A 27354-nucleotide genomic window follows, 5' to 3' on the forward strand; every position below is an offset into this window, starting at 1 on the left:
CATGCACTAGGACTGGGTTCCCACGCCGCCCCTCGGCTGCACGCTGATGTCTGGGGCAGGCTGGCCGGCCCACCAGCATCTTCCCACCCTGGGACCTGGGTTCTGTGTGATCTCCAGCAGTCACGTGATGAAGCAATGGTGCCCTCGGCTTGTTCTGCTATTTCTGTGAACCCTGCGGGTTTGTAATGAATTCTGCAGGTGGAATTCATTATACCTTTCTTGGTAAGAATGGGGTTTTTGCCCATTTTTCTGACTTGTTTTGGTTTCCTCTCATTCTTTAGGGACAAAACTAATTTTTTTTTTTAAAAGATTTTATTTATTTGTTTGACAGAGAGAGATCACAAGTAGACAGAGAGGCAGGCAGAGAGAGAGAGAGGGAAGCAGGCTCGCTGCTGAGCAGAGAGCCCGATGTGGGACTCGATCCCAGGACCCTGAGATCATGACCTGAGCCAAAGGCAGCGGCTTAACCCACTGAGCCACCCAGGTGCCCCGGGACAAAACTAATTGAATGAATGTCAGAAGTAGTCGTTTTCTTTGTGTGCTTGTTTTGAAAAGAATTTGAGCTTTTATTTGAAGATGGGGAGAAACTGATAGCTTCTTGTCATAATCTGACCAGTATTTTATCACAGGCACTGTGACGAGGGTTACTGAGTCAATAAGACCTGATTTTCAAGGGCTTATTGCTACATTTCCTTTCCTTTTCATTTTTGGGTGAATTCACAACACTCACATAGTCACTTACGCGGGGACATAGATTTATAATCTGGGTTCACGCTGGAACCCTGTTCGTGATTTATGTTTATGATGTCATTTTGCATTGTACTACCTTACTGTTTATGTCATACCTTTTGGGCTTCGTGAACCACTTTTGTTGTTTCGGCTATGACATAGCACAGTAGGAACACAGGTTCAAACTTAACAATGAACAGTGAAACCATGCGAACGGGATGAGTGTCTGGCTTTTTGTTGCGTGCCAGCAAAGGTAACTCCTCTCACTGCTCGGAAAAGCGTAATAGATTTCTGCGAAAATCATAATTGCTTACATTTCCAATCTGGGGACAGGCTCTTTTTAATTCTTCTTTTCCTCTGAAACCATGAAGCCTCCAAGGACCACACTTTGGGAGCAGTACGCTGTGGTTTTTCATGAGAGCCTTTCTGGAACAGAGCTGGTGAAGGGGATACGGGCGGGAGGGGACTGGATCTTGGTGAAATTTCAAGAGAACAAACACCAGGTCAGGGCTTCTAGTTTGGGAGAGTTGGGGAGACAGGAATTTAAGCTATGTCCTTCTAAGTGTTTCCATTTTTTCTTCCTTTGTACCTTACAGAGTAAAAGCCAGGGATCCGTCTTTGTCCGGATACACGCCCCGTGGCAGGTGCTGGCCAGAGAGGCGGAGTTCTTGAAGATCAAAGTCCCCACCAAGAAAGTATGAGGATGTTTCTTCTGGGTTTGGGGGCCTCCTGAGGGCTGGCTGGATGGGAATAGTGTGGGGACAAGGCCAGGGTTTGGGGGATGAGGGCTTACGGAGTTGAAATTGCACTTGCCTCCCCAAGAACCTTACGTATGGGGCAGTGCTGTGGGTAGGGTGGGGAAGAAAATTGGGGTGCAGAGAGGGGCTGGGAGATCCCTTCACCTCGGAGCTCTACCTGGGATGTGCTTCATGAGAAGCCAGACATTGCCCTGGTCCAGCTTCTTGGTTTCTCTGTTATACCACTCTCTCCCTCTTCTTGGTGTTCCAACACTGCCAAGCTTTTTTTTTTTCTTTTTGAAAATTTTTAAGCAAATTTAGCAATGAGAGCAGACAGCAAGCCTTGCTCATTGGGTCAGCAGCATGCAAGGTTGTGACCCTGCCACTAAGTACTGCATGGTGGTGGCTTCCTCTGGTCTCTTCTGTAGGATAGAGGGTTCTTAATCAGGAGAGTTAATAAAAAATATCATCTGGGGAATGTTTTTTAAATGTTCATGCCGGTGTCCCACCTCTGGGATTTTGATTCAGGTGGTTCATATGGCATGAGTTTCTGTCATCAGTATTGTGGGAAAAACAAAACAAAACAAATATATCCCTGGTAGGTTCTGATGCATATTTGAGTTGAGAACCACACAGTTCAGATGATTTTCGGGTGCCTTTCAGCCAACATAGGTTATGTATGATTTCAGAATCTCCCCAGGGAATTCCTAGGTGAGTGTCCTTGTATAACAAAATTTAGCAAACACTTCCAAGGAGAAAGGAAAAGTGTCCATGGATTTACCATTCTTTTGTTTTTATTAGGCATTTTAGGGGAAAAGGGTAGTTATGGACTTTGGCCATTTGTGATGTCTGTAGGAAGAGTCCTGGGGTGGATGTTACTCTGGTTTAACAATGGGTGATTTATAGATGATGTCTCTGTCTGTCTCTCTTTCTCTTTCTCTGATTGTCTCTGTGTCTTCCTGTCATTCACACACACACACACACACACACACACACACACACACACACACACACACACTGCTTTATAAGTGGTGACCTAGCTTTGCAGAGATCATTTTCCTCATTCCACCCACCATCACCGTGATTCCCACCCCCATCGTGAACAGAACTCCATGTCTGTTGCCTTTGGCATCACCACTGCATCACCTGCCTTCTTATCACTGCCTGCACTATCATTACCATCCTCACGGTCAGCAACACCACTTTGATGAGCATCTCATGGGCTACGTTTATACCATTTTCACGACCAGCAGATCTACCGTCTCCATCAGAATTCACTCATTGACTACCAACGTGTGGGCCACCATCACGAATGCCGTACTCAAGAGGCGTGAAGTCTGTGGGTTCTGTTTTTATAGGTGTATTAAGACAGACGATACCTTCATGGCAGGTGGACAAATGACTATCAAACAGTGAACACACGCAGATGGGACTATCAGCTACAGACATTCTGCAATAGAAAGTAAATGTTTTGGGGTCACCTGCCTGAGTGTCTTGTTTTCACAAGGACCACACCAGGGTCTTCTCCCCTTCAGTCGCCCTGCTGCGTTGTCTCCTAGTTTTGGACCTCTTGCTCCTAAGCCCATTGTTCCCAAATGCAGGTGTCATGGCATGTCCCCCCACTCCTCCACTGATCTTCTCCTCGACTCATCCCCAGTATCAGTCTTGGATGGAAGCTTTTGCTTCTCTCAGGTGGTGTCCTAACTTGGCCAACCCTTTCACTTTTCTTTCTTCTGCTTCTAACTTCAATATATTTCTTCTCTTTTCGTTGGTTTATGTGAGTATCAAATGTTCTCTTAATCTCATTCTATTTGTATCTTGCTTCTTGTGTTTTATCTTTGCTGGCTGATCCTTGGAAAGAAGGTGAGTGAAACTCTAGTGCCCATGCTATGGCTTCTGTCTCCCAGGATGCCCTTATAGCAGGAAAGCTAGAGACACAGAAGAAGTATGTATCCTTCTCTTCCCGCTTATGTCTCTTTCTTCTTTGCTCACCTTCCTAACCTTCTTCCCTTCCCCTTCCACCTCTCTCTCCTGATGCCTTTTCCTAGCCTCCTTCTCTGTTTTTGGGACATCCTACCATGCCTCTCAATTCTCAATAACCTTCTTCTCCTCTTCATTCCCAGACTCAGCCCCTGTGTAGTACCTATCCCTAGTCTCTGCTTATCCTTTCACAGGCTCATAGCTTTGAGAGCATAGATCTGCTTAAATGACCTATTTCCCGCAGAGTTATGTGCCCCCATACACTAGTCTACTGGGACTACCTGTAGTTTAGGTGGTGCCTGTACTTGAATTTGTAGATGAGATGATGAGGGCAAGGACATATTGCAGTGCAGCCATTTGTCTTTTTTTATTTTTTATTTTTAAAACAATTCAAATATAGTTGATATAACCTTGTGTAAATTTAAGATCTACAGTCTGTAAATTTGGTACACTTATGTATTATAATATGATTACCGTTGTAGTAATAATTAGCACCTCTGTTATACAATTATGCTTTTTAGTGGTTGGAATAATTAAGTTCTAGTCTCTTAGTGAGTTTGATGGCTATAATTCAACATCATTGTCTGTATTTGCTGTACTGTGCATTAGATCTCTGGCGCTTATTTCCTACTCGTTGCAAGCAGGAACGCTTAAGCCCCATCTGTCTTATCCCTTCAGTTCTACGCTCCCCACCCCCTGCCCATTCCCTGGTAACCATTCTTTCACTTTCCGTTTTTACAGGTTTGGCTTCTTAGGTTCCACCTATAAGTGGTAATACACAGTACATTTTTTTCTCTGACTTCCTCTCACTTAGCATCGTGTGCTCAAGGTTCATCTGCATTGCCAGTGGCAGGATGTCCTTGTTTCTTGTGGCTGAGTGAGAGTCCACTGTGCCCACGTACCACATCTTCTTTATCCGTTCCTCTGCGGATGGGCAGTTGGGCTCTTCCCACCTCACCCCCCTTCCTTTTTCTTTTGGAGGTGTGGAGTGGCAGACACTAAGCTAGACGAGTCCTCAGAAGCCCAGACTTGTCACCTTGGCTCTGCACGTATTTGCTGTGTGACTTGGGGATGTCACTTCCTCTGTTGGAGCCCCAGTTCCTCATCTGGGATATGGGCATAATAATACCTGCCCTATTTTTCTTAGAACTTTGTTCTTTTTTTAAAATTTTTTTTATTTGTTGGAGAGAGAGAAAAAGAACAAGCAGGGGGAGGGAGTATCAGTAAAGAGAGAGAGAGAAGCAGACTCCCTGTTGAGCAGAGAGCCCGATGCAGAGCTCAATCACAGGACCCCGGGATCATGACCTGAGCTGAAGGCAGAGGCTTTAACCCACTGAGCCACCCAGATGCCCCTCTTAGAAGGTTGTTCTAAGACTCTAACTCCTAACCAGTGCTATAGAAATATAGGAGTTTATTATTGTGTCTGTGTACTCAAACATTTTTATGTGCATTTTCGATTCCTAGTCCCCTAGTCAGCTTCCCTGCTGCCAGCACCGATGAGGTCCCACTGTAGAGGGTTTTTGGAGAGACACTGCAGCGCACAGAAGTAATCCAGGCTCTCAGAGAGCTTACAACCAAAGGACACAACAGGAGGAACGCGCATACCCAGACAGCAAAGCACAAATTAAATGCTATCTCAAATGGCAACTCATTAGCCCAGCACTGGTCTCTATGTAAATACGATGGGCCAGAGAGTCTGGGGACGGCAAAGCCAGGTGGTGGCTCCTAGAAGGCTGCAGATATAACAGAAAGAACTTTTCCCTAAAGTCTGTGAGCCCCAGACTCAACACAGGTGGGCTGTTGTGGCATCCTTCTGTGGCTCCAGCCATGCGGCCCCGATCTTTGTATTCATAGAATGCAGTGGCCGACCTCACAGGGGATGTCATGAACAGAAGGGGATATAACCTGGTGGCAGGGTGGGATGCATATGTTTTTCACAGTCAATCTGAGAACCTGATTACAGGGGTAGAGGTGGGGGTTATGCCCAGTTCCTGAGATGAGACGGGGGCATGGACAGGGAGGACAAGGCGGGGCAGTCTGCACAAGGCTAACACTGGGGCCAGTGGTGTTTCCCTCCTGTTTTCGTGGGTTTGGGAAGTGACTACAAGGAGAATAAACTGCATTTACCGGGGCCCACGTCCTGGTGGCCGGGGGAACGCAGAGGAAGACTGAGGCACGGTGCGGGATCAGCTGAGTGTTCTCCAGGCTGGTGGAAGTTTATATCTTTAACTCAGCAGGGTCTGGAGAGACCAGGAAGACGGGGAGGAAATCGCAAAGTAGAGATTTCAAACCTGGACAGATCCATAGTAATGCGTCCAGGGACTCGGAGTCCTGAACACAGATATTAACCGGGAGGGGGAACCTTGGAAGGAAGCATTTGTTTTCCAGAAACAACAACAGGAGAGCCAGCATTTTGTGAGACATGCTCAACAGCCATGCACAGGAAGGGGGTGGGGAGGCCTGGCCTTTGGCCCTAGGCAGCTTGGGGAAGTTTGAAATGGGTGTTTTCTCAGCTTTATTCATTACTGGCATTAATGTTCCTCTCTCATTCACTTTTTACGAACATCCTCCCCCACGCCAGAGCCCCCATTTCACTTATTCTCCAAGTGCTCCCTACAGCAGAGACAAGGCTGGGAACAGACAAGGGGAAGGTAACGGAGTCCATTCTTGTCCATGAGATCATATTAATCCGGCCAGAGTCCACTGAATTTGGATGAAATGACATACCTGGAGCAGGTGAAAATCACTTTTGTCCAGCCTGTCAAAACTTCCGTGGCTCTTCTGAGTAGACAGACTGATGTTGCAGGGGCCATGTTTACTGTTCCCAGGAGCCTGTGAGGAGTTTTGCTTATGAGCCCTTTGCATGCAAGAGGCTGTGAACTTCTTGCAGGTTCTACCTTTTTAGGCAAGCAGCCTTAGAGCAAACCTCATCTCCAAAACAGGAGTAGTAAATGTTGTGGTGGGCTGTTGTTAGGAGCTGTGCTGATATGGGATACCTAGCATCGAGGCGCAGGCAACACATGGTAGCTGGTACTACGACTTTTGTCACTATTGTTGGTCATACGTGAGGGGCAGAAGGCAGCATGGTTGGCAATGACTTGGGTGGTTCATTCCTGCTATTTCCCTCCACCGCCAGCATCTGCAGTGTTGGGGGAATCATACCCAGTTCTTTCAACCTGCCAAGGCAGCCAGAAGCCCAGGCACGAAATTTGTGGCGAGGCAGGAACAGATGGCCTTTGCGCTGTGTGCTAGGGGATTTCTGTTTCCTAGAGCATGGCTCCTTGGGGCGTCCCTAAACATAATGGCTGCATATGTGAGGTCTGTGATGCAGTCCCGGGAGGAGCCAGCAGGAAGGCTGCTCAGCCCCACAGTGCAGGAGGGAGGGCTCGAAGGTGCTCATTTCGGGGGACAGACAGCAGGTGTGGCAAATTGAGATGTGAGTTTGACTAGTGGCTCTGCCCCCATGAACCTGGGGTTATTTCAGATCTTCCCCTATTTCCGGAAACAGGACTTGTGAAGGGTTGCGACCGAAATCATAAATGCATATGGATCATTTTTAAAAAGGACAGATAACAAAGAACCCTGTAATTGGGGGAAAGTAAGTAAGTGCAGGGGAAATGATGATGGTAGAAATGAAAATAAGAGTGACTCATGTATGTGTGACAGATTTCACTTTGAGCTTCCTGGCAGCCAAGGCAGAAAGGACTGGGACTCATGTAATCCCTGGCAATGAGCAACCGTTTTGGCAGAGGAAGCAAACTTTTTCCTGCTGTTGAAGCATAGTTGTTATATAAAGGACACAAACAATAGAAGGGACCTATTTTCAGTAATGAGTGGATAGAAGGTGCTGGAATGCTCTTTGTATAGCCACTTCTTAAGTGCTTCTGGATAAGAATTGGTAAGTCATGTTAAACTTAGTGCATGGTGGGTTCTAGTACAAAGTAATATATGTCCTTTTCTGATGAGCCGATGATTGAAAGACAAAAGGGCGGAAATGTCATTCACCCTTTAAGTCTCTCCGTGGAATTCATGGTTTGAAATATCTTTTATTTACTAAGCAGCATTTATTAAAGAATAATTCATCTTTTAATTTTCATTAACTGAAAACATGCATAACTGCCATTAAGAAATTTCTGAGCAGCGTGAGAAAATTGGTGTTACCACACTGAACAACTATAATTCTAGCTAAAAAGCAAAGCCACTTGGCATTGTGGTTAGCCTGAGTGGCCCCTTAGAAGAAGATATTAATTCTTTTAAGCTTTGTAAATCATTGGAAGGTGTTTGGGTATCTGCTACTGCCTCTCTAGAGATTCTGATTTGGTAACCATGGCTTTTACAAAAGCTCCATGGGAACACCCTCGCTCTGGCTCCTGGTATCCAGCCAGCTTCTGGGACTCTGCCCAGCCAGGACCAGAGCATCTCTTCTCAGTTGTCCAGATTTGCAGCTTGTATTAATCAGGGCTCTCCAGAGAATCAGAACCAATAGGATGTGTGTGTATGTGTATGTGTTTGGGTAGTGTGTGTATTATATATATTATAAGGAATTGTTCCATGTGATTATGGAGGCTGAGAAATCCCGAGATACGCAGTTAGCAAGCTGGAGACCCAAGAGAGCTCATGGTGTTAAGTTCCAGTCCAAATGCCCATCAGGCTTGAGACCCAAGAACAGCCTATTTCAGTTCAAGTCTGAGGGCGAGAAAAGATCTGTCTCAGCTCAAACAGTCAAGCAGGAAGAGTGCCCTTTTACTCAACCTTTTTGTTCCATTCAGGTCTTCAGCTGATTGGATGAGGCCCACCCACATTAGGAGGGCAAGGCGCTTTACATAGTCTACCCATTCAGATGTTAATCTCATCCAAAAACACCCTTACAGACACTCTCAGAATAATGTTTGGACAAATATCTGGGCACCCCATTGCCTGTCAAGTTGACACATAAAATTAACCTTCATAAGCACTTGTGATTTTGAGGTCCATAATCCTTTCTGTATTGGTTTGAATAGTGGTGTCCACAAATATATGACCAAGCCCTAACCCGTGAATGTGATTTTATTTGGAAAAAGACCCTCAGAAAAGGGTCTTTGTGGGTATAATTAGGTAAGGATCTCCAGATCATCCTGGATGTAGGGTGGGCCCAAATCCAAGGATGGGCTAAAGAGAATTGAGATCCACAGACCCGCAGAGGAGAAGACCAGGGGAAGGCTGAGGCTGAGATCGGGGTAGTGCAGCCCCAAGCTCAGGGAACAGGTTCAGAGAGGCTAATAAACTTAACCTAAGGTCACATGTCCTGAAGGGGTTAGATCTAAGGCCCATTTCTTTCTGACTGCAAAGCCATACTCCTACCACACTTTAATGAGGAGTCCAAAGTAAGGCTTGAGTTAGCATGGCCTAGAACAGCATTTCTTAGAGCCTAAGCTGAAGAACAGTGGTCTTCTGATTTTTTTTTTAAGATTTTTAAAATTTATTAGAGAGAGAGCAAGCATGAGCAGGGAGGGGCAAAAGGAGAGGGAGACTCCCTGCTGAGCAGGGACCGCCTCCCCGACGAAATGCAGGGCTCAATCCTGGGATTCCAGGCTCATGGCCTGAACCAAAGGCAGATGCTTAACTGACTGAGCCATCCCAGATGCCCAGTGGTCTTGTTTTAAAAGAAGTTCATGATCTAACAAACTCTAGAAACACTAATTATTACAGTTTATCTGACAAATTAAAAGTTCTGAGACTTTTAGAAAGAACATGGTTCCATTTTATTCAGCTCTTTTCCTGCTGAACATTCATAGATTATTTGTAGCTGTATTCCTAGGTATCCCAGGGAAACAGTTATCTGCAGAACATTCTCTGGGGAACTCTGTCCTAGATTAAATACTCCTGGGCAGGAGAGGCAACACATCTGAAATTTTCTTTTGTCATTGCTTTGGGCTGGTATGGTTAGTTACTTAGCAGTCCTGGATTATAGTTTTCTCGCTGTAAGGTTTGGAGGTTGGACCCTGTGACTTCTCTGTCATAGCTTTATAAAATGCTGGGGTCCATATGGCAGTCAGTTGAGTTAGTGAATTTGTTCATTCTTCTCCGTTATGATGTTAGCAGAGGGATCCGAGGACAGATACTCCTGTGGAGTCATTCACACTCTGATTGTGTCCAGGTATCTAAGAGAAAGTGTCCCACATCTGCCACTTCTTCAAGCTGTGTGTTAAATGAGGTAGTACACTTAGCCTGTGGGTCCCTACTCTGTATCTGGGGCAGCCCTTTGTCCCAGAGCCTGGCAATGTCACTGGATCTCCTCTGAGTTCTCCTGTCCACGCCTTTCTGTGGAGCCTACACTGAGCTCCCTGACTTAGACTCTTACGAAGAGGGAGTACTTTACTCTCTCTTCCAGGGACTGGAGATGATTTCAGCATTTGCCTCTGATCCTGGAGTGATCTCGCCATCTTATCTACATATACAGTAAACAATAAAGAAACTCTGTGTCCCAGCCCAAATCTCACTTCTCTCATAGACCCTCCTTTATTCCTTACATGGATTCTTAGGCAACCTACAGGTAGGATTTTTCTCATCCATTAGTTTTTCCTTAATTGCTTTGGGTGCCTTATATTCTCGTGTCTCCAAAGGTGCCATAAGCCCTCCCTGTGCCACCCCCGCCACCTGAGTTGTTTATAGTTTGTTTCCTGTCTGTTCCCTGCAAACTGTAGTGTGATGTTGCCTAAATAATAGGTGGTAAGTAAATACTAGATTAATCGGCTGACGGATGCCAGATCATGCTTGCTCACCCTGGCCCCAGGAACTTCTAGCAGCTGTGACCCATAATGTAACAGTGGGCCTTTAGCTCGCAGCTGCATACAGTTCATGCCGTCTTCCAGAACAGGAGGCACATTCTCTTCCTTCCTCATCTGGACCAGATCCTTCCTTCATTAGGTGGTGAGCTCTCTTTGGGGCTATTTTGATAGCTCAGTGAATCTTCTCTGGTGATCAGAATGTAAGAAGCCCGAGAAACTTGGGCTTTGTCAAGGATGGAGAGCTTGTAGACCCCTGGTCACAGGGAGGAAGGTCACCATTTTCTCAGCCTCCAAGATGCCTTTCAGGGCAGACTCTTTTTATTATTACTGGCAGTAATTTTCAAATGAACCAGAACTGTTGATGTTTGCGCCGGGTTGGCTGTAGGTGGGGCCTTGCCCCATGTTGTCATTGTCTGTTCCCAGACATTTGTTTTTAATAGAGGTGCAGCTGAGAGGGTAGTGTTTATTTGATATCTTTATGGGCTTTTGGTGCACGCTCTCTGATTGCTATTTGCATAGGCTGGAAAGAGTACAGAATACTTTGACTTTTTATTCCTTCTTTGTTTTTCGTAATGCTTCTCGTTTTCAAACACAAAAACAAAATAATCAATGCCACCTATGTGCCGCGGTTTGAGCGAGGAACTTGACATGGCACACGGCCATGTTCTAGGAGTGCGTAGGGGCCTGGTGAGACCGCACAGGCCTGGCCCACCTCACGCAGCTCTGTTAGGAGATAAGCCTGACGTGGAGCTCAAAAACAGTGTTGCTGAAAATATGAAAATATAGTGGGAAGTGAATTTGAATAGCTGTATGAAATTGTTTTAAGACTCAGGGTTAAAAAAAAATGGCAATAGAAATGGTGGCTTTGTTTTTTTAAAGCCTTGAGTCGTGTCTCTCTGAACTGGGGGATCACCTGCCAGCCTGGGGCTGGCTGGGACCTGGACACCAGACCCAGTGCCGGAGGGCAGCGGGCAGGCTGACCATTGAATTTGGCATCCCAAGTGGGGCCCTGTGATTATGGCAGAACGTAGTACTAGATGTTGAATATGCCAGGACTGTCCCGAGTGACTGGGCCTGGTGGGCGCTCCTTGAGCTTGGCCATGGCTGTTCCTGAGGGTGTGTGGGGAAGGGTGAGCAGGTGGAGAAAGGCAGAGAAGCAGGCAGGGACAGTCACTTTCTGGCACCTGGGGATCATGGACGGAGGGCTCTTCTTACCCAGTTAGAACTGGGGTTGGTGACATGTTGACTCCTAATACCTCTTGAGATCCGATTATTACGTTTTCAGGAATTTTGCAAGCTGGTTAACACAACTGGTACCTTGAAAATGGCCACGGTGGACATTATTTAGACCATAGAAATCCGCCAATGGTACACATCAGCAACGGGAGCCCCCTCCTCCAGGTGGTTGCTAAGCATTTCTCAGGACAGCACCATGAAAGCCCGAGGGTGGGCACTGGGTGGAACCTCAGGGACTATGGGTATGTCCCATGGCCAGGGCCTGGTCCAACCTGAGGGTGTCTGTGATTCCTGCTATAGGCAGGAAGGGCTGTTGGTCAGACAGGGTCCAGGAATGACAATGTCTCTGTCAGGGACCAGAAAGGGATGCCATGTCTGCCACCTCTGGTACAGAAACTGATTGCCCACCACTCCCTACTTGCTCTCTCTGCTCTAGCCACACTGGCCTTCCTGCTGTTCCTCCAGAATGCCAAGCCCGTTTCCATCTCAGGGCATCTCAGCTTGCTCTTCCCTCTGCCCGGAACACCTTCTCTCACTACCCACAGAACTCTCTCACGTCTCTGGGGGCTGACTCCTACGTACCATCCTTGGACAGGCCTCCCTATGCGAGGCAGGCCCCCTGCCACTCTCTACCCCCTTCCATCATTTTTCCTTCCTAACACTCGGCGCTGCCCACTCCTGAGTCATGTGTTTGTGTCCTTGTTTGATTGTCTCCCCACTGCATGGGAAGCTCTGTGAAGGCAGGGATTTGGTTTTGTGGTGCAGGCAGTGCCTAGAAGGGGCCTGGGAGAATGAATGAAAGAACATTTCCCACAAACCACACCTGATCTACAGTGGCAGCACTGCAGACTGATGCCAAGTGGGCTGTAAGGCCCATCTGACGGCATTCGGGAGGACCGCTGCCATGCCTTAGGGCTGTCTGTAGGGGTGGGGCTGGCAGCCCACAGACCATGGTGGCCATCCCTGATCTGGGTTTTCAGCTGCTCCTTCAGTTGCTAAGAAGCATTTGTGAAGAGCGCACTGTACCTAGTTTGGGGCTAGGTTGTATAGAGGGGTTCCTAGCCTTTTAGAAAGGCTACATTTTTTCATCCATCCATCCATCCATCCATCATCCATCCATCTGTCTTTCCGTCCATCCACCCATATGTCCATCCATCCACCCATCCGTTTGTCTATCCATCCATCCACCCATCTGTCCAGCCACACATCCATCTGTCCATCCATCCACACGTCTGTCTGTCCGTGCGTCCATCTATCTATCCATCCATCTGTCCATCCATCTGTTTGTCCATCAACATATCTGTCCATCCATCCATCCATCTATCCATCCATCCATCCATCTACCCACCCATCTGTCCACCCATCTGTCCACCCATCCATCCATTCATCCTTCTATCCATCCATCCATCCATCCATCCATCCAGTGAATACCTATTGAGTATCACTAGGTGTGAGATGACCCTGCTGAGGGTGGGTGAATCAGTGGTGTCCACAAGTGGTCCTGTCCCCATGTGGCCTCGGCCACATGTTGGTGAAGATTCAGAAGAGAGCTGTATGAGCTGGGAGGCACCTACAGAGGAAAAAGAGCAGGGTGGACAGAGAGACAGCCAGAGGAAACTAATTTAGGTGTAGGGTGCAGTGAGGGAAGCTGCCAACCCAAGGGCTGGGTTGGGGTTTGCCAGGTGGGGAGGGCATGTGAGAATCTTCCTGGGAGAGGAAGCACACGTCTTCTAGTCCAGAGGTAAGAAAGCCCCCCAAATATGGGGAAATGAGAGGAGGCCCTCATGCCAGTGTGCACGCAGCGGGAGGCGGGAGACACGGCTCACAAGGGCTTTGTCAGCCATGTAAGTAGCTTGGATTTTAGCCCATATTTTTAAGGTCACCAAACATCCATTCATGTGTAGAGGACATACCAAAACAGTAAAAAGCCATAAAGGAATATAGAGGTAGACAACAGGAGCGTGTGTGTTTTGTAAGTGTATCACTTTCCACACTCGGTGGTGCTTCAGGCAAGAAATGGACCTGTAGGCACAGGTGGGGATGGAGAGACTTGTTAATTCCTGTTGTCGGCGTCACACAGTATCTCCCTGCGGGATCTTGAATGCCACTGATCTTAGTGGCTCCTTGTGCTGTTCGCACTTTGATTGGTGAGTAGCTTCACACTTACATGCGAGGGTAAATGTTTACGCGGGAGACTCCTCAGGTCGGACGCGGAGTGTGCACGCATGTTTGTGTGTGTGCACGTGTGAGCCTCTCTCTGCCCTCAGGTACCAACAAGGCGCATGAGAACAGGTGACAAATTCTGTGGCAGCTTTAGCTTCTCTTCCTCATAACTTCTTGAGTCCAGGGGCTTCCACCCTCATGCAGCTGGTGGCCTGCGGTGCCAGGCTCCACGCTAGCATTTCAGCATGCCTGTTCCTTTTGCAATTAAATGTCGGTAAGTGGGTGTTATGATAATCTCCATCCCAGCCCTACCTCTCAAGGTGAGCAAGCTGTCATAAGTAACAACAGTTGGTCCCCAATTATCCAGTGACCAGAGGAACAAAGGAAAGCATAGATTAAAAGTGGCAGATAGGGGCACTTGGGTGGCTCAGTCGGTTAAGCATCTGCCTTCAGCTCAGGTCATGATCCCAAGTTCCTGGGACTGAGCCCCACATGGGGCTGCCTGTCAGCGGGGAGCCTGCTTCTCCCTCTCCCTCTTCTGCTGCTCCCCATGCTTGTGCTCCCTCTCTCTTGCTATCTCTCTCTCTCTGTCAAATAAATAAATAAAATCTTTTTAAAAAAGGGGGTAGATAATTAGAAGTAATACCTTTTGGGTCATGGGGTGTAAGCAGACACACATGGCCAGAGTTTTACGCCTGGTCTCTGCTTATCCCACTGACTTTTCCTGTAAGTTGTAAGGAAAGGTCTTTGCTCACTACAGATAAGGGACTCATAAAAAAATCAAGATTATATTATTTATAGCTTATATTGTTAAATCTTCTTGATCTTTGGGGTCATTGGACCTCTTCATGTTTGTACGACACTGGGCATGTTAGTGAAACTTTCTGTACCTTGGTTTCTTTGTCTGTAAAATGGGGACAGTACTGTGTATATCACCATAGCCTTGGTTCTTTGCATCCCAGGAGGGAACATGATTCCAGTGCAGGAAGGAAACAAATCAGCCCTCAGACCACAGTGTTGTACCTCTCTGGAGGGGAGAGGCAGGGAGACGGGGGTGGGGGTGGGGGAAGAAGTAAGAAAAGAAGGAATCTCGGTAAACCTCTTAGACTGTGACAATGAGGCCAAAGTGAGCTTTTATAAGAACCACATTTGAGCCCTGGAATAAAAAATAAGAGCAACATACTTTAAAAATTATTTATGATTTTAAGCACATGAAAGGCGTATCGTGTACCCAGGGAGGGCATAATGGGGAACAGCTGGCTAACATGTGTCTCACCATTTCTGAGGATGTTCATAATTCTCTGATGTCCAAGAATAACAATAATAATGATGCTGCCGCTGAGAATATTAATGATGATAAAGAGGGCCAGGGTGCCTTTCCTGGATCCTGCTGGACCCAGGAGAAGAGCCAGACTGCTGGGTTTGGTGGGGGCTGACAGGCAGTCCCAGCCTGCATCCTTGGGCAATCATGGAACCCTTCCAAGGATCAAAGGTTGAAGGAAAGAGCCTGGATGGGGGAGTCAGGAAACCCGGTTTCAGGCCTGGTTCCACACCAGTTCTGGCATTTCCTTGCCCCTCTGAGTCTCAGTTTTCCCATCTGTAAGATAGCAATGCTAACACTACTTGGCAGGCGCACTTGCAGAGTTTTCGTGGAGCGCAATGAAACTGTGCTCGCGGAAGTGCTGGACACTTCACAGAGCATTCTGTGTTGGAAGGGTCATCGCCCTCTTTGTGCTTCTCCAGCACTTGGCAGATGAACCACTAAGCTCAGCGCCTGGCATCCAGGAGATGCCTACAACGTTGAAACGTAGAAACGTCATGAGTGTTTCTTTTCATTAAATGTTTAAAGCTGTAGAATGTCAGACTTGGACAATACTTTACAAGGCACTTAGTCCAGTTCTTTCTTTTATGATTTGTTAAGGGATCTGGAGCAGTGCACCATCTAGGGTCTAATTATCCCGCACTGCTGAATCAACCTGAGTACTCTATCCAGTGCCCTGTGGATGATGAGCGTTTCCATTCTGCCTGATGGGAAGAGTGCTATTTTCAGTCCTTTTATATGGTTCTTTCTCCAGACTTAGCTAGTCCCCTTGTATCCATGCGGCCAAATACTCACAGGGGACCTTCTGTAGTCCTCCGGGGCTCCTTGGGAAGCTCGCTCCTCTGGACTACTCTGTCCTGTGACCTCCAGTGGCCTTGTCCTCCCCAGACTTACAGCTCTGTCACCTCAGCTCGAGGGGTTCGATGGGCTCTACTTGTCTCCACTTCCTGCCCCAAGGCCGAGAACCTCTCTTAAAGTAGTGAGCTGGAGCTGTCCCAGCAGCCGTCTTGCTTGTTTCCTATTTCCCAGGAACTTTGTTCAGGATGCTGATGGCCAGTATCCTGAAAACCATGGTCTTGGTCCACTGGGGCTGCTGTAATGAAATACCACAGACAGGGGGGCTTATAAATGAGGAATTTCTTTCTCACACTTCTGGAGGCTGGAAGTCTGAGGCCAGGGTGCCAGTGTGGTCGAGTGAGGGCCCACTTCTGGTTCATAGCCAATCCTTCCTTGCTCTGTCTTCACATGGTGGAAGGGGCTCCACTTTCATGACCGAGTCACCTCCCAAAGACCTCACCTTCTAATACCATCACATTGGGCATTGAGGATTTCAAACAATGAATTTTGGGGGAAGCCAGACATTCAGGGGGGCCACAAACATTCAGACCACAGCAACCATTATTTCAAAGTGGCCAACTTTCCCAGAAGTTTTTCTGGGAAAATTAATGCTTAAGCCTAGAAGGTGAAGGAGAGGTAGGAGCTGTCCAGGTGAAAAGGAAGGGAAGAAGTTTCAGGAATAGGTACAGTGCATGCTAGGGCATGGAGGTAGGGAGCAGGTCCTTCGTCCTATAAGCTTAGTGTCCATGACATTGGGCCATGGGACCCACTTGTGTTTTATTGCAGATATGTGTCTGGTTCCATCCCCCAATAGTCCCTGAAGTCTAGGAAATCTCTTTCCAGCATAAGTCAGTCAGACCTTTCAGCCTGGGCATGTTTGTGTGGGGTCTTGGTCAGGGCTGTGGAGCAGATATTACCTAGATGTTTCTGGTGAGACTCGCCTTCTACACCTGTTACATTTTTCCTGGAGGCAGATGATATTGCTTTCAGTGATCTGGAGTTCCCATCAAGAAGCAGTGAACATTTATCCTCGGCCTATGCCTCGCCCCTCTAAAGACATACCATATGTACCTACTCCTCTTAGGTGTTCCTCCACATGCGCTTTACCAGAGCAACCGCCAAGGTAAGGGTCAAGAACTGCATGGAGGTTCTCAGCTAACCTTCTGCTAGAATAAAACCCTGAGACAGCTGCTGGATGATTAATCTATAGCAGTTGAGGGGCGCCTGGGTGGCTCAGTGGGTTAAGGCCTCTGCCTTTGGCTCAGGTCATGATCCCAGGGTCCTGGGATCGAGCCCCACATCGGGCTCTCTGCTCCGCAGGGAGCCCGCTTCCTCCTCTCTGCCTGCCTCTCTGCCTAGTGTGATTTCTCTCTGTCAAATAAATAAAATATTAAAAAAAAAACCTTATAATATATAGCAGTTGAATATAGGCGTTCTTGACCTCTGTCGGGGCTGGGCTCCAAAATACATTTGTAGGTGGTGAGGACAGGAAGAAAGCCAGAGTCTTTGGGCTTCTGGCTTTATTCTCCAGTCTGGTTTATTTCTACCAGGCCTGTTACCTTATGGCTGTTCTATTCCCAGCTTGGGCTCCTTCTGCAGCAGCAACTGCCATCACTGATGCTGATTTCCCCCTAATTTATCATTCCTTCATTGATTCATTCATTCAAAGATAGGGAGGAGTTTGTACAGTATCCTGCCTTCATGGAGATCATGGTTAAGTAGGGCAGCCAGACATTAATCCAATAATCTCTTGAATAAATGTGGAATTATAATTGTAGTAAGTGCAGTGAAGGAGAGGAATTTGGGCCCTTGAAATCCTGAAGGTGGGACTTGACCTTGTCTGGAATTCAGAAAGGACTTCCCTTAGGAAGTGACGATTGAGGGAGGCATCAAGTGTGAACAGAGTTGGTGTGGGAGCGGGGAGGAGATGAAGAGCGTTGAGCGCTCAGCGTGTTGGGAAACCGCAAGAGGGCCAGCGGCTGCGTGCAGGGAGCAGGGACTGTGGGGGCAGGGAAACATGGAGACTCATACAGGGTCTGTGGGAAGACCTTTGTGTGAAGACTTGGGCTGTGTTAAGAACTTTGCCCTTTATCGTTAGAACAATGTAAATGTTGAAGGCTTTTTTTTGCAGGAAGGTGGTATGATCAGATTCTTGCTTCAGAAACACCACTCTGGCTCCAGTGTGGAGACTGAATTAGAGGTGGACAAGAGTAAGGTTGCAAGGTAAAATATGGGATGCCTAGTTAAACTGAAATGTCAGATAAACAATGAATACAGTGAATACTTTTTTAGTCTAATTGTGTCCCAAATACTGCATGGGACTGTACTTGCGCTAAAAAAATGGCTCACTGTTTATCTGAAATTCAAGTTTAACTGGACATCTTAGAATTTTTATTTGGTAAATTTGGTAGCTCTGGGCAGAAGATGTGGGGAGACCAGTTATTGTGGTAGTTGAAGCCTTCCCAGACTAGGAGAGCAGAGGTGGACATGCAGAGAAGTGGACAAAGAAGAAGTACCGTGGTGGGTCCAAGTCTGTCATTCCAAAGCATCTGGGTGACAGAGTCCATCAGCTTCCCTCCTGTTCTGAAACTCCCATTTCCACACACATGCCATTGAAAGACACATGGTGATGGGTATAATGAGCACAGTGTAGTCTCAGTGTAGGGCGCATGCCTGTTCAGCACCTGCCTTTGGAGGTGACCTGTGAGATGTGTGCTGGGAACCCCTGAGGGGACCGTCTTTCTGCCTCCCTGTCCCTTTAGGCCCAAGGATTCCCACGGGGTGGACACTTTGCACTACAGTGACCAGTGTGCATGAAGGAGAGATTTGGCAGGACGGTCAAGAACTTAATGACAAGAGAGGCATTACTGTAAGTTGCACACTGTTTTTCCCCCTGATAACTCATGGTTTAGCAAATGAAGCAGTAGCATAGGGCAGTCAAGAACACAGACTTTGCCAGGAGCTTCCAGTGTTCCAGAGGTTACTAGCTGGTTTACACTCTCTCTGTGCGGCAAAGAAACCAGGTCATTTAACCCCTCTTCAGTGCAGCTTGAATTTTTCTACCTTTTTGTTGCCTAGACGTCTTTTCCTGCATCTTTGCGAGTCTCGTTCAAACTATTTATAAGGTAATGTTAATAGAAGTATGATCAAACAAGATAAAGCATGTATAGAAAATAAAATAAATGTCACTAGGGAAATGACTAAACCAATTAGCATTCACGTCTGCTGTGCAGTATTACACATTCATTAAGGTAGTTGTATGTGAACTGACCTGGAAAGATAATATATCTGTGATGTATTGCTAAGTGAAACAGGCAAATGGTTGGACAATGCGTGAAATATGATCATAGTTGTGTTTAGAAAGGAATGTGTATGGAAAGTGGGAGGAAACGTACTTCAAATTGTTAATAAAGATTTCCTCTTGAAAGGAGGGTGGGATTGGGTTGGGAGTAAAAGGGAAATGCTCACACTTTATTAACACCCTTTTATGGTTTGGTTTTGTTTGTTTACTAGACTGGTGTTAATTTTGTAGTTGAAATAAAATTAAAATGCATCAACATTTTGTTAGCGTAAATAAACCACGATTATGTTTCATCTGTTAGATTGGGGACGTTCTTCCCCTCCCCCAATTTACTGTTTTATTAGAGAACAAAATGGGAATAAAAGAAAGTTACCTTTCTGTAAAGCCTGACAGAAATGCTGCCCCCAGATGAAACATTTTTCTGATTTGTCAACTGGATGTCCTATCCCCTTTTTTTTGAACCCCTAAATGCTTTGTGTGACTTTTGTAGCATTTACCTTGATCTTGGATTTCATCCCTGTTTTACTGCCTCTCTAGATTTAAGCCACTGGAGGGTTATCGTGGTAGAGAAGAAAATTGGCTCTCAAGCTAGAAGATCTGGCGGTTGCTCTTGTTCTGGTCTCCTTTTACAGCATGACAAGTTAGCCCACTCTTAGTAGCTGAAAACACAGTCACTTTTTTATTTCTCATGCATTTTTGGTCAGGAACTTGAGCAGAGCTGGGATGGGGGATTCTTCTGCTCCATGGGGTAGTGAGTTGGATCACTTGGTAGAATTTAGCTGGACAGGAGGGTCCAAGAAGATGTCCTTCCTAGGCCTAATGCATGGCTGGGGAGCTGAAAGGCTGGACTCAGCCTAGGTCCTTTGTCTTCCTGATGACTCTTACCTCTGCATGGACTTCCTCCTAGAGGCGCCGGGCTTCCAGAGACCAAAGCAGTCCAAAGCAGGGCTGCCCATCTTCTGAAAGGATGCAGCCGGCGTAGTGTCCCTTCTGCTGTACTGGTTAAGCAGTGACAGAACCCATTCAGATGGAAGGGGGTGGGAACAGTGCAGCACCTCTTAAGAGGAAGATTTGTATGTAAAGTTTGTGGCCATCTTTAATCCATCACAGCTTTGGGGCTGCAGTGTCTGCAGAAGGACCCTCTGCATTATAACAAGCTCTATGTCCTAGAAATACCGAAAATTATCTCAGTACTAACTCTATGCTTGATTTAAGGTAGGTACTTGTTAGGTTTCATACTTTGAGGGCAGACTCATTTATCAGATATTTCCTAAGAGGAACACACAAAAGCAAGGGTGTGGGTGATGACGCAGGGGCACTGCCTAGCTGTGGAATACAGACTTCAGTTTGGTTGACATGAGTTAGATCCGCGCTGTCGCTCGGTTACTGTCTGTGTGACCTTTCTTGACGCCATCATACCTTTCTGAGCCTTAATTTACTCATCATAGTGTGAGAGTAGTAGTATTCGCTTAGCTGGGTTGCTGTGTGCGTTGAAGCTAATTTGTGTAGAGCACTTAGTATGGCGACTCACATAGTAGTTCCTCTGTGTAATGATGTGTGTAACGTAGTCATGGAGCGAATTTGGCCTCTTCACTGGTTTCTCTGTCCCGGTTACCTCCGTTCACACCGATGACTGAGAGGGGGTCCAGAGCCCACGCCGTATGAAAAGCCATGGTGGGGAGGGGGTAGAAGGGCTCTGCTTGCTTCCGCCAGTCTCCTCCTCTTTCCAGAGTGTCCCCTGCTGGGGGTTCAGTACCCTGTGAGCTGTGGTTGTGAGTGAATCACTCTGGTCTCCATTGGATGTGGCCTCCTTTTTAGGCCTGTGGCTTTGCCTTCCCTAGATGTACGAGATCAAATCAGAAGGCAGCATTGCAAAGAAGTTCAACGAACTTCTGCAGAAGCTGAGCTCGCCCCTGAAACCCAGAGTTCCGGAGCACAGTAACAACAAGATGAAAAACCTCTCCTACCCGTTCTCCAGGGAGAAGATGTACCTGTGAGTATGGGTGCTGTGGGGGTAGGTATGGGGACAGGGAAGGGGAGGGAAATCAAACAGCACTCCATGCCCTGGACTCCCACAGTGAGTGCCCTAGTGCCTGGGAGATCGGAGAGGGGGCATGCTCTCATGGCCAAGTGTTCCCTGGATCTGCTTCCTGAATCCCCTTCCCTAAGTGAGACTACCCCAACGATGCTCCCATGTTTGTCCAGTGGCTTGTGGGGACACCTTCTGTTTCAGTCCTTTGACACGACGGCGAATCGTGGAGTACACAGCCATAAACCTAGGGACTCTGTGAGAAAATGGTCGAATACCAGTTTCCCTTCTGTGGGGAAACCGTTCTGCTCAGTTCCTAGTCTAACAGGGTTTCACCGTATTGTAATCAACCAGAGAGAAGGAGGATAAAGCTTCGGGAATTCTGTGTCCCCAGCTGCCTCCTCATGTACTCACCTCAGTTGCCAACAGTAAGTCCCCGTTGTTCCCTGTGCCTCTGACTGGCCGGCTGTAGTCCAGAGCTTTCCATGACCTCCTCTTTGGGTTAGATTAGTTTGCTAGAGAAGCTCTCAGAATTCAGAAAACTAGGTTTGCTCACTAGATTCCCGATTTATTACAAAGGACACGAAGCAACAGCCAGGTGAAGAGATGCAGAAAGGGAGGTTCCGAAAGAAGGTGCTTGTGTCCTGTGGAGCTTGGGGCCCAACATGGTGGCACATGCAAGTGTTCTGGTTCCCCAGCCTGGAAGCTCTCCAGATCCTTTCAGATTTTTTTTTATTTTTAAGGATTTTTAAAATTTACTTTAGAGAGAATAAGTGAGCGAGAGAGAGACAGAGAGCACAAGCAGAGGGAATGGCAGAGGGAGAGGGAGAAGCAGACTCCCTGCTGAGCAGGGAGCCTGATGCAGGAATCAATCCCAGGACACTGGGATCATGACTTGAGCCGAGGGAGGTGCTTAACCTACTGAGACATCCAGGCGTCCGTCCTTTCAGGTTTTTACAGAGGCTTCGTTAAGTAGGCTTGATTGATGGGCCATTGGAGATGGATTCAACCTCCAGCCCCATCCTCTCCCTAGAAATCAGGCATGGGACTGAAAGTTCCACCCTTCTAGTCCCGGCTGGTTTCCCTGGTAACCAGCTGCTCCCCTCTCCATTTTAGGAGATTTCCCAAAGTCACCTCATTGGCATAAGCCCAGCTGTGGCAGAAAGGGGCTTGTTATGCATAACAAGACACCCATCTCACCTTTGTGGCTCTGACGGGAGACCAAATATTATGACGGAAGATGCTCCCATTGCTCTTGTTGCTCAGGAAATTCCAAGGGTTTGGGGAGCTGTGAGTTAGCGGCCCGGGATGAAGACCAAAAGAGGTATTTATTATAAGTCACAATATCACCTCCCCTCATGAGGTGGCCATTCAGATAGAACTGTCTGTCTCTTAGAAAGAACCAAGACCTGGGGGCTGTTTGAGGTCAGACAGCATGAAGTGGCTGAACTGGGACTAGCATGTTGATCCCCTGGTCTGCTGGTTGTTTTTTTGTTTTTGTTTTTTTGGTGTGCTCTGTGCTTCTTCCATGCTTCCCCTTCCATGGGCCTGCCTTCATGCCCATGGTGGCATCTGGGCTGCCCTCTCCCTTGCATCTCCTGTTCTTTCAGTGCCTGGGGCCCTTTAAACCCAGTTCCTAAACACCTCCATCTGGAAGAACCTTCTGTTCTTCCCACCCCAAAGATGCTCTCCATCCTCCGAGTTTTCCTAGCAGTGGTCTACTTACTACCATGTTCTTCTCTTCATCTGTTGCTAGGAGACACCCCTCAACCTGACTGGCCTCCAGGAGTGGGGGCTGGGAGCATGATCTAGGAACCTGGGTGCCCAGTGCCTAGAGTACCCTCAGCTCTAGGCAGGTGTTCTCTTTAGTGGAAGGTCATAATTTAGAGTTTAGAACTGACACATACCTTGCGTAATTAGGAGTTTGGTAGCTAATTGATTTGACAATGGTGACAACGTTAAATGAAAGTTTGAAAAATAAAGAGTTACCATTCCAGCATGTGGAAACTACACTCTTTGGTGGTTGTTATATTTTTTACTATCTTTGTACATTGGAATCCTTTCTACATACTTTTATGTTTAAAACTTTCTATGATTATAATTTTCAGTGACTGCATGATCATCCATCCTATAGATCATAGACTTACGTTTTATGTCCGTAATCCTTATTATACGTAACCTCATAATGAACATTTTTATGCATGGGACTTTTTTCTCCTATTGAACTTATATTTCCTAGAGTCCATTTCTGTGATAAGCTCTCAGAATTACTGGGGCAAAAAGAATGATGAACACTATGCGTGAGCATGCGCAAGTATGTGTGTCTCACACGTCTTGCTATGCTGCCTTCCAGAGGTTTGCTCTAGGCCTGGGTAACAGTGGTCTCAGGACCAGGGTCATGAAATGAGTCGACCTTCTGTTTTCTTGGTGTCTCCAGGTACAACGTCCAGGACAAGGACACCTTCTTTGATAATGCCACCCGTAGCCGCATTGTAAGTACACGGGTCAACCAGGGGCGGTGGGCTGTGGAAGTGAAGGGAAGGCTGAGGACCCAGTGTGGCCAGCGTTCCCCTGCTCTCCCTGCTACCTTCCCTTGTCATTTGCTTGGGGTTGCCTAGCAACTGAGAGGCCTGTCTCAGAGCTTCTGGGTCTTCCTTGCAAAAGGCACAGCAGACAATTGCCCTCACCCACAGGTTGAGAGAAGTGCCTTCTCTTTAAGATTCTCCACCCAGGCCTGTCTTGGAATCACAAAAAGAGGAAATGTGACAGCTGGTGGGGACTTTCAGCTATCAGGTGGATCCCCCGCCCCCCTTGCTTTCCAGCTGGGGAAACTGAGCCTCTAAGAAGCAATGGATTAAAAAAAAAATTATACCAATCATTGGTATCTGATTGAGGACCATTGTTGGGCTACTGTGTTTCTTTGCCTCTCAGAGGAGTCTTATGCATTTATACTGTAGGGAATGCTGGAACTAGCCAGTTTGTCCAAGAATAAAATTAATCACCAGCCCATTCAGGGGAAAGGCAAGATTCATGCCTGTAGCTGTTCTTCTACATATTTTTTTTTTTTTTTGCCTTTTGAAATCAAGTTTTTGAATTCTGCAGGATGATTGCTTCTAATGCAAACCTGTATATGGCCTGTGCCCTTGTGGCCCCTGTTTGAGCTGTGGCCTGTCTCCATTCACTGATCCATTTATTCTCTCTCTGCCTATACAGCATTCAGTCTAAGGGCAGAGGGCGAAGAGGGGGCCCGAAGAATGCTGCACACTTCTTCATGCCACAGTGGGAACCTGGCAGTGTGTTCCCATTGATTCCTAGGGAAGCACTTAAGTTTCCACAGAGGAGGGGTGAGGTTAGATTTCTAGAAGGACTTCCAAGTCAATAAGGTGATAAGGATTAAGAAAGGACAGGTGGTTAGAGGAAGCTACAGAACATTTCTAAGGCATACTGAAAACATGGCCTCGACTCTTTGCTTACAGGTTAGGCAAGGAAACACCGCAGGTCCCTTTGGGTTGTGTTTTAGGAAGGTTTAAAATGGGCACATGATTTCTTTTATCATCCTATGGAAAAAGGCATAAACTTCCCATTTTTTGGTTGATGCTATTATAAGCCATTTAAATCTCCCTGTGGCTTGGGTCTCATGTCTGCGGGGGAGTTATAGGGTGTTGTGGAGTTTACCAAATAATTGCAGAGTACTTATAAAATAGTACAATGCCATATAAATGCTGCTCCTAATTATTATTGTTGTTGAATTACTGCACAGTATTACAAGTGAATTAAACATTCTGGGCCCCATACTGCTGGAAGTTATTTATTTCCCACTCCCTCTAGGTCTGTGGCTAGAAGATGGGAGTGTGAATGATGATGGAGGAACACACTTCTCTCATTCAGCTCTCATTCTAGAAGATTCTCCCTTTCTCTAGTCTACCCCACATGGTTGAGAAGGGGAAGAAAAAACCCTTCAACTTTTGTCTTGGGGTCTACTCTGCCCTGGACTTCTGTCTGAGGACTGTGTTCACATCTGTAAACGTCATCCCAAGCCCCTTCCCTGTGGGTTCCTAAGCACCCCAGCCATTTGTCCCAGAGCAGACTGCCTTGCTTGGCATGTCTTCTTAGCCTGGCTCAGGCTTGGAACCCACTGGAGGGCACCAGTTGGCCAACAGGTTTACCTGTGTCCCTGTTGCCTCTGCAGGGACGACCCAGCAGCCCTCCCTCCTAGGTGACAGGCAGTCCCCTGCAAGCCCTGTGTCCAGGGCTTTGTTCAGCTGGTTTAGGCATGCCGTGGCTGTTGAGCTGGTGGCCTGCCCTGTGCCCCAGAAGTGCTCTGAGCGGTGGCGTCTTGAGGAAGTGTCTGACTGGGGAGATGAGATGAAGACTCGGAGAAAAACCAGAGAAATAATAGTAACAATGAGCAAGATGTAGGTGGTCCTTTTTTAGTTTACAAAGCAGGTTCATGGTTTCTTGAAGCAGCTCTGTGAGTCAGCTCCGTTACAGAGAAGGCCGTGGACCGTCAGGGTCCACAGACAGCTCACTCAGGACCCCTTGGCTAGAAGCCAGCACTGGAACTGGATTCGGTGGCCTTCTTGTCCTGTGCTTTCCCCAGCGTGGCAGCAATCAGGGCTGGTGGAGAGGACCGTCTCTTCTTCTCCTTCCCCAGTCTGGCCCAGGCACTTCCTCCCTGGCCCTCCAGAGGCATGTGGGTCTGGGCTCCCTGCTGTGTTTTCCTTACCTCCTGTAACTGCAGTCAATTTATAGCCGTTCTTTATTTTTTCAGGGTGGGGCGAAGGGGGGAGTGTGTGTGAGGGGCTTAGATTCTTGTTTCCTCAAAGCACTCAAGTCTGAGTGGGTTTGACAGACCAGGCACGAGCTTGGCACATGCTTGGCTTCCCCCTCCCTGGAAGCGGGTCCAGCTGCCTGGTCCACTGCCCAACCTTGTGTGGTGACACGCATGGTCATGGCGCTCACAGCCCTGCTGTTGTCCGTCTTAGGTGCACGAGATCCTAAAGCGCACAGCCTGTTCTCGAGCCAACAACACGATGGGTAAGGACCCCCTCCCCTGCCCCTGGGCTGGTGGTGGTGATGGGCTGCCCAGGGGGCCAGAGCTGTCCTTTCAGTGGCTCCCTGTGGGGGCGGTGTTGGGCAGCAAAGAACAAAACAAACAACCGGCCCCCACAGAGGAGGGGAGGCTGCTTCTCTCAGGGCCAGAAGTCCTGCTTGCTCTCTGGGAGCAGCAGTGCCCCATTTCATGGGGGCACGGTTCTCCTTGGGTTGTGGTGACTTCTCTCAGACCTTCATCCATCCCTGTCTCCACAGTCTCTGAAAGTTTTTCACACTCACCCAAACATGACAGGAGTTACTTATTTCGTAAGAAGAGAGGCAGGGGCTCCTGTGTGGCTCAGTCAGTTAAGTGTCTGCCTTTGGCTCCAGTCATGATCCCAGGGTCCTGGGATCAAGTCCCCTGGGAGCCTGCTTCTCCCTCTCCCTCTGTCTGCCACTCCCCCTGCTTGTGCCCCTCCCCTCTCTGTGATATAAATAAATTAAAAAAAAAATGAGGCATCTCAGAGGCCCATTAGTGTAGCCTCCTCCTTTATGTGTGAAAGACGTGGCCTCCCACAGGGTGAGTGACTTGTCCGAGGCCACACGTTAGTCGGAATGTGTGGCTCCTGAGTTCAGCGTTCCAGTCACCAGAATGTGGCTGTTTCTGTTCCCTTGGTGGTTTGTTTTTGAAATTTGAGGATATTAGTCTTTGCAGCAGGAATGTCAGCATTTGGGGGCCCAAAAGGCAGGCCGACTGATGTTGGCGGACTTTGCAGAAGACACACATAATGGCTGAGGTAAACATGGGAGCTTTTAAGCACAAGCACGTGGCTTTTCCACAGGAATCACTCTGCAGGCTGAGCGCTTTCTAACAGTGTTACCGTCACTCAGAATGGCTTTTGAAACCTTTGAGAGAAAGTCCTTTGGAATACATTCTGGGGTGCCAAATCTTTGGCTTTTGAGGCAGCTTTGAGTTACAGAGTCCAAAGTCATTGAGAGGCAATGATAATAATGATAATAATGGCTAATATTGGAGAGTTTGAGTGGGGGGGACTCATAAGATGCCTCACTACCAAGAGAATGATACTGAAGAAGGAACCAGAATGGGTTTTATGTAGTGACAGGGCTTTTAGTATAGCACAGAACTTCTCAAGGGGGCGCTATATGTATGACTGTTTGCTTTGACGTATTCGTCTTGCTACTGAATTACAGGTAACACT

The 27354-nt window shown here is 47.5% G+C and overlaps 1 protein-coding gene across 1 annotated transcript in view; it reads left to right on the forward strand.

Annotated features, from left to right (window-relative positions):
* Positions 1-27354, forward strand: part of ANO2 (anoctamin 2) — a 352603-nt gene that overhangs the window by 86188 nt on the left and 239061 nt on the right. Inside the window, exons 4-7 of the mRNA XM_046012406.1 lie at positions 1326-1424; positions 20913-21064; positions 23538-23592; positions 26086-26137. Of these exons, the coding sequence (XP_045868362.1) occupies positions 1326-1424; positions 20913-21064; positions 23538-23592; positions 26086-26137 (358 nt within the window). The remainder of the gene's footprint in view (positions 1-1325; positions 1425-20912; positions 21065-23537; positions 23593-26085; positions 26138-27354) is intronic.

This window comes from Meles meles, chromosome 7 (genome assembly GCF_922984935.1).
Source record: "Meles meles chromosome 7, mMelMel3.1 paternal haplotype, whole genome shotgun sequence".
Classification (NCBI taxonomy): domain Eukaryota; kingdom Metazoa; phylum Chordata; class Mammalia; order Carnivora; family Mustelidae; genus Meles; species Meles meles.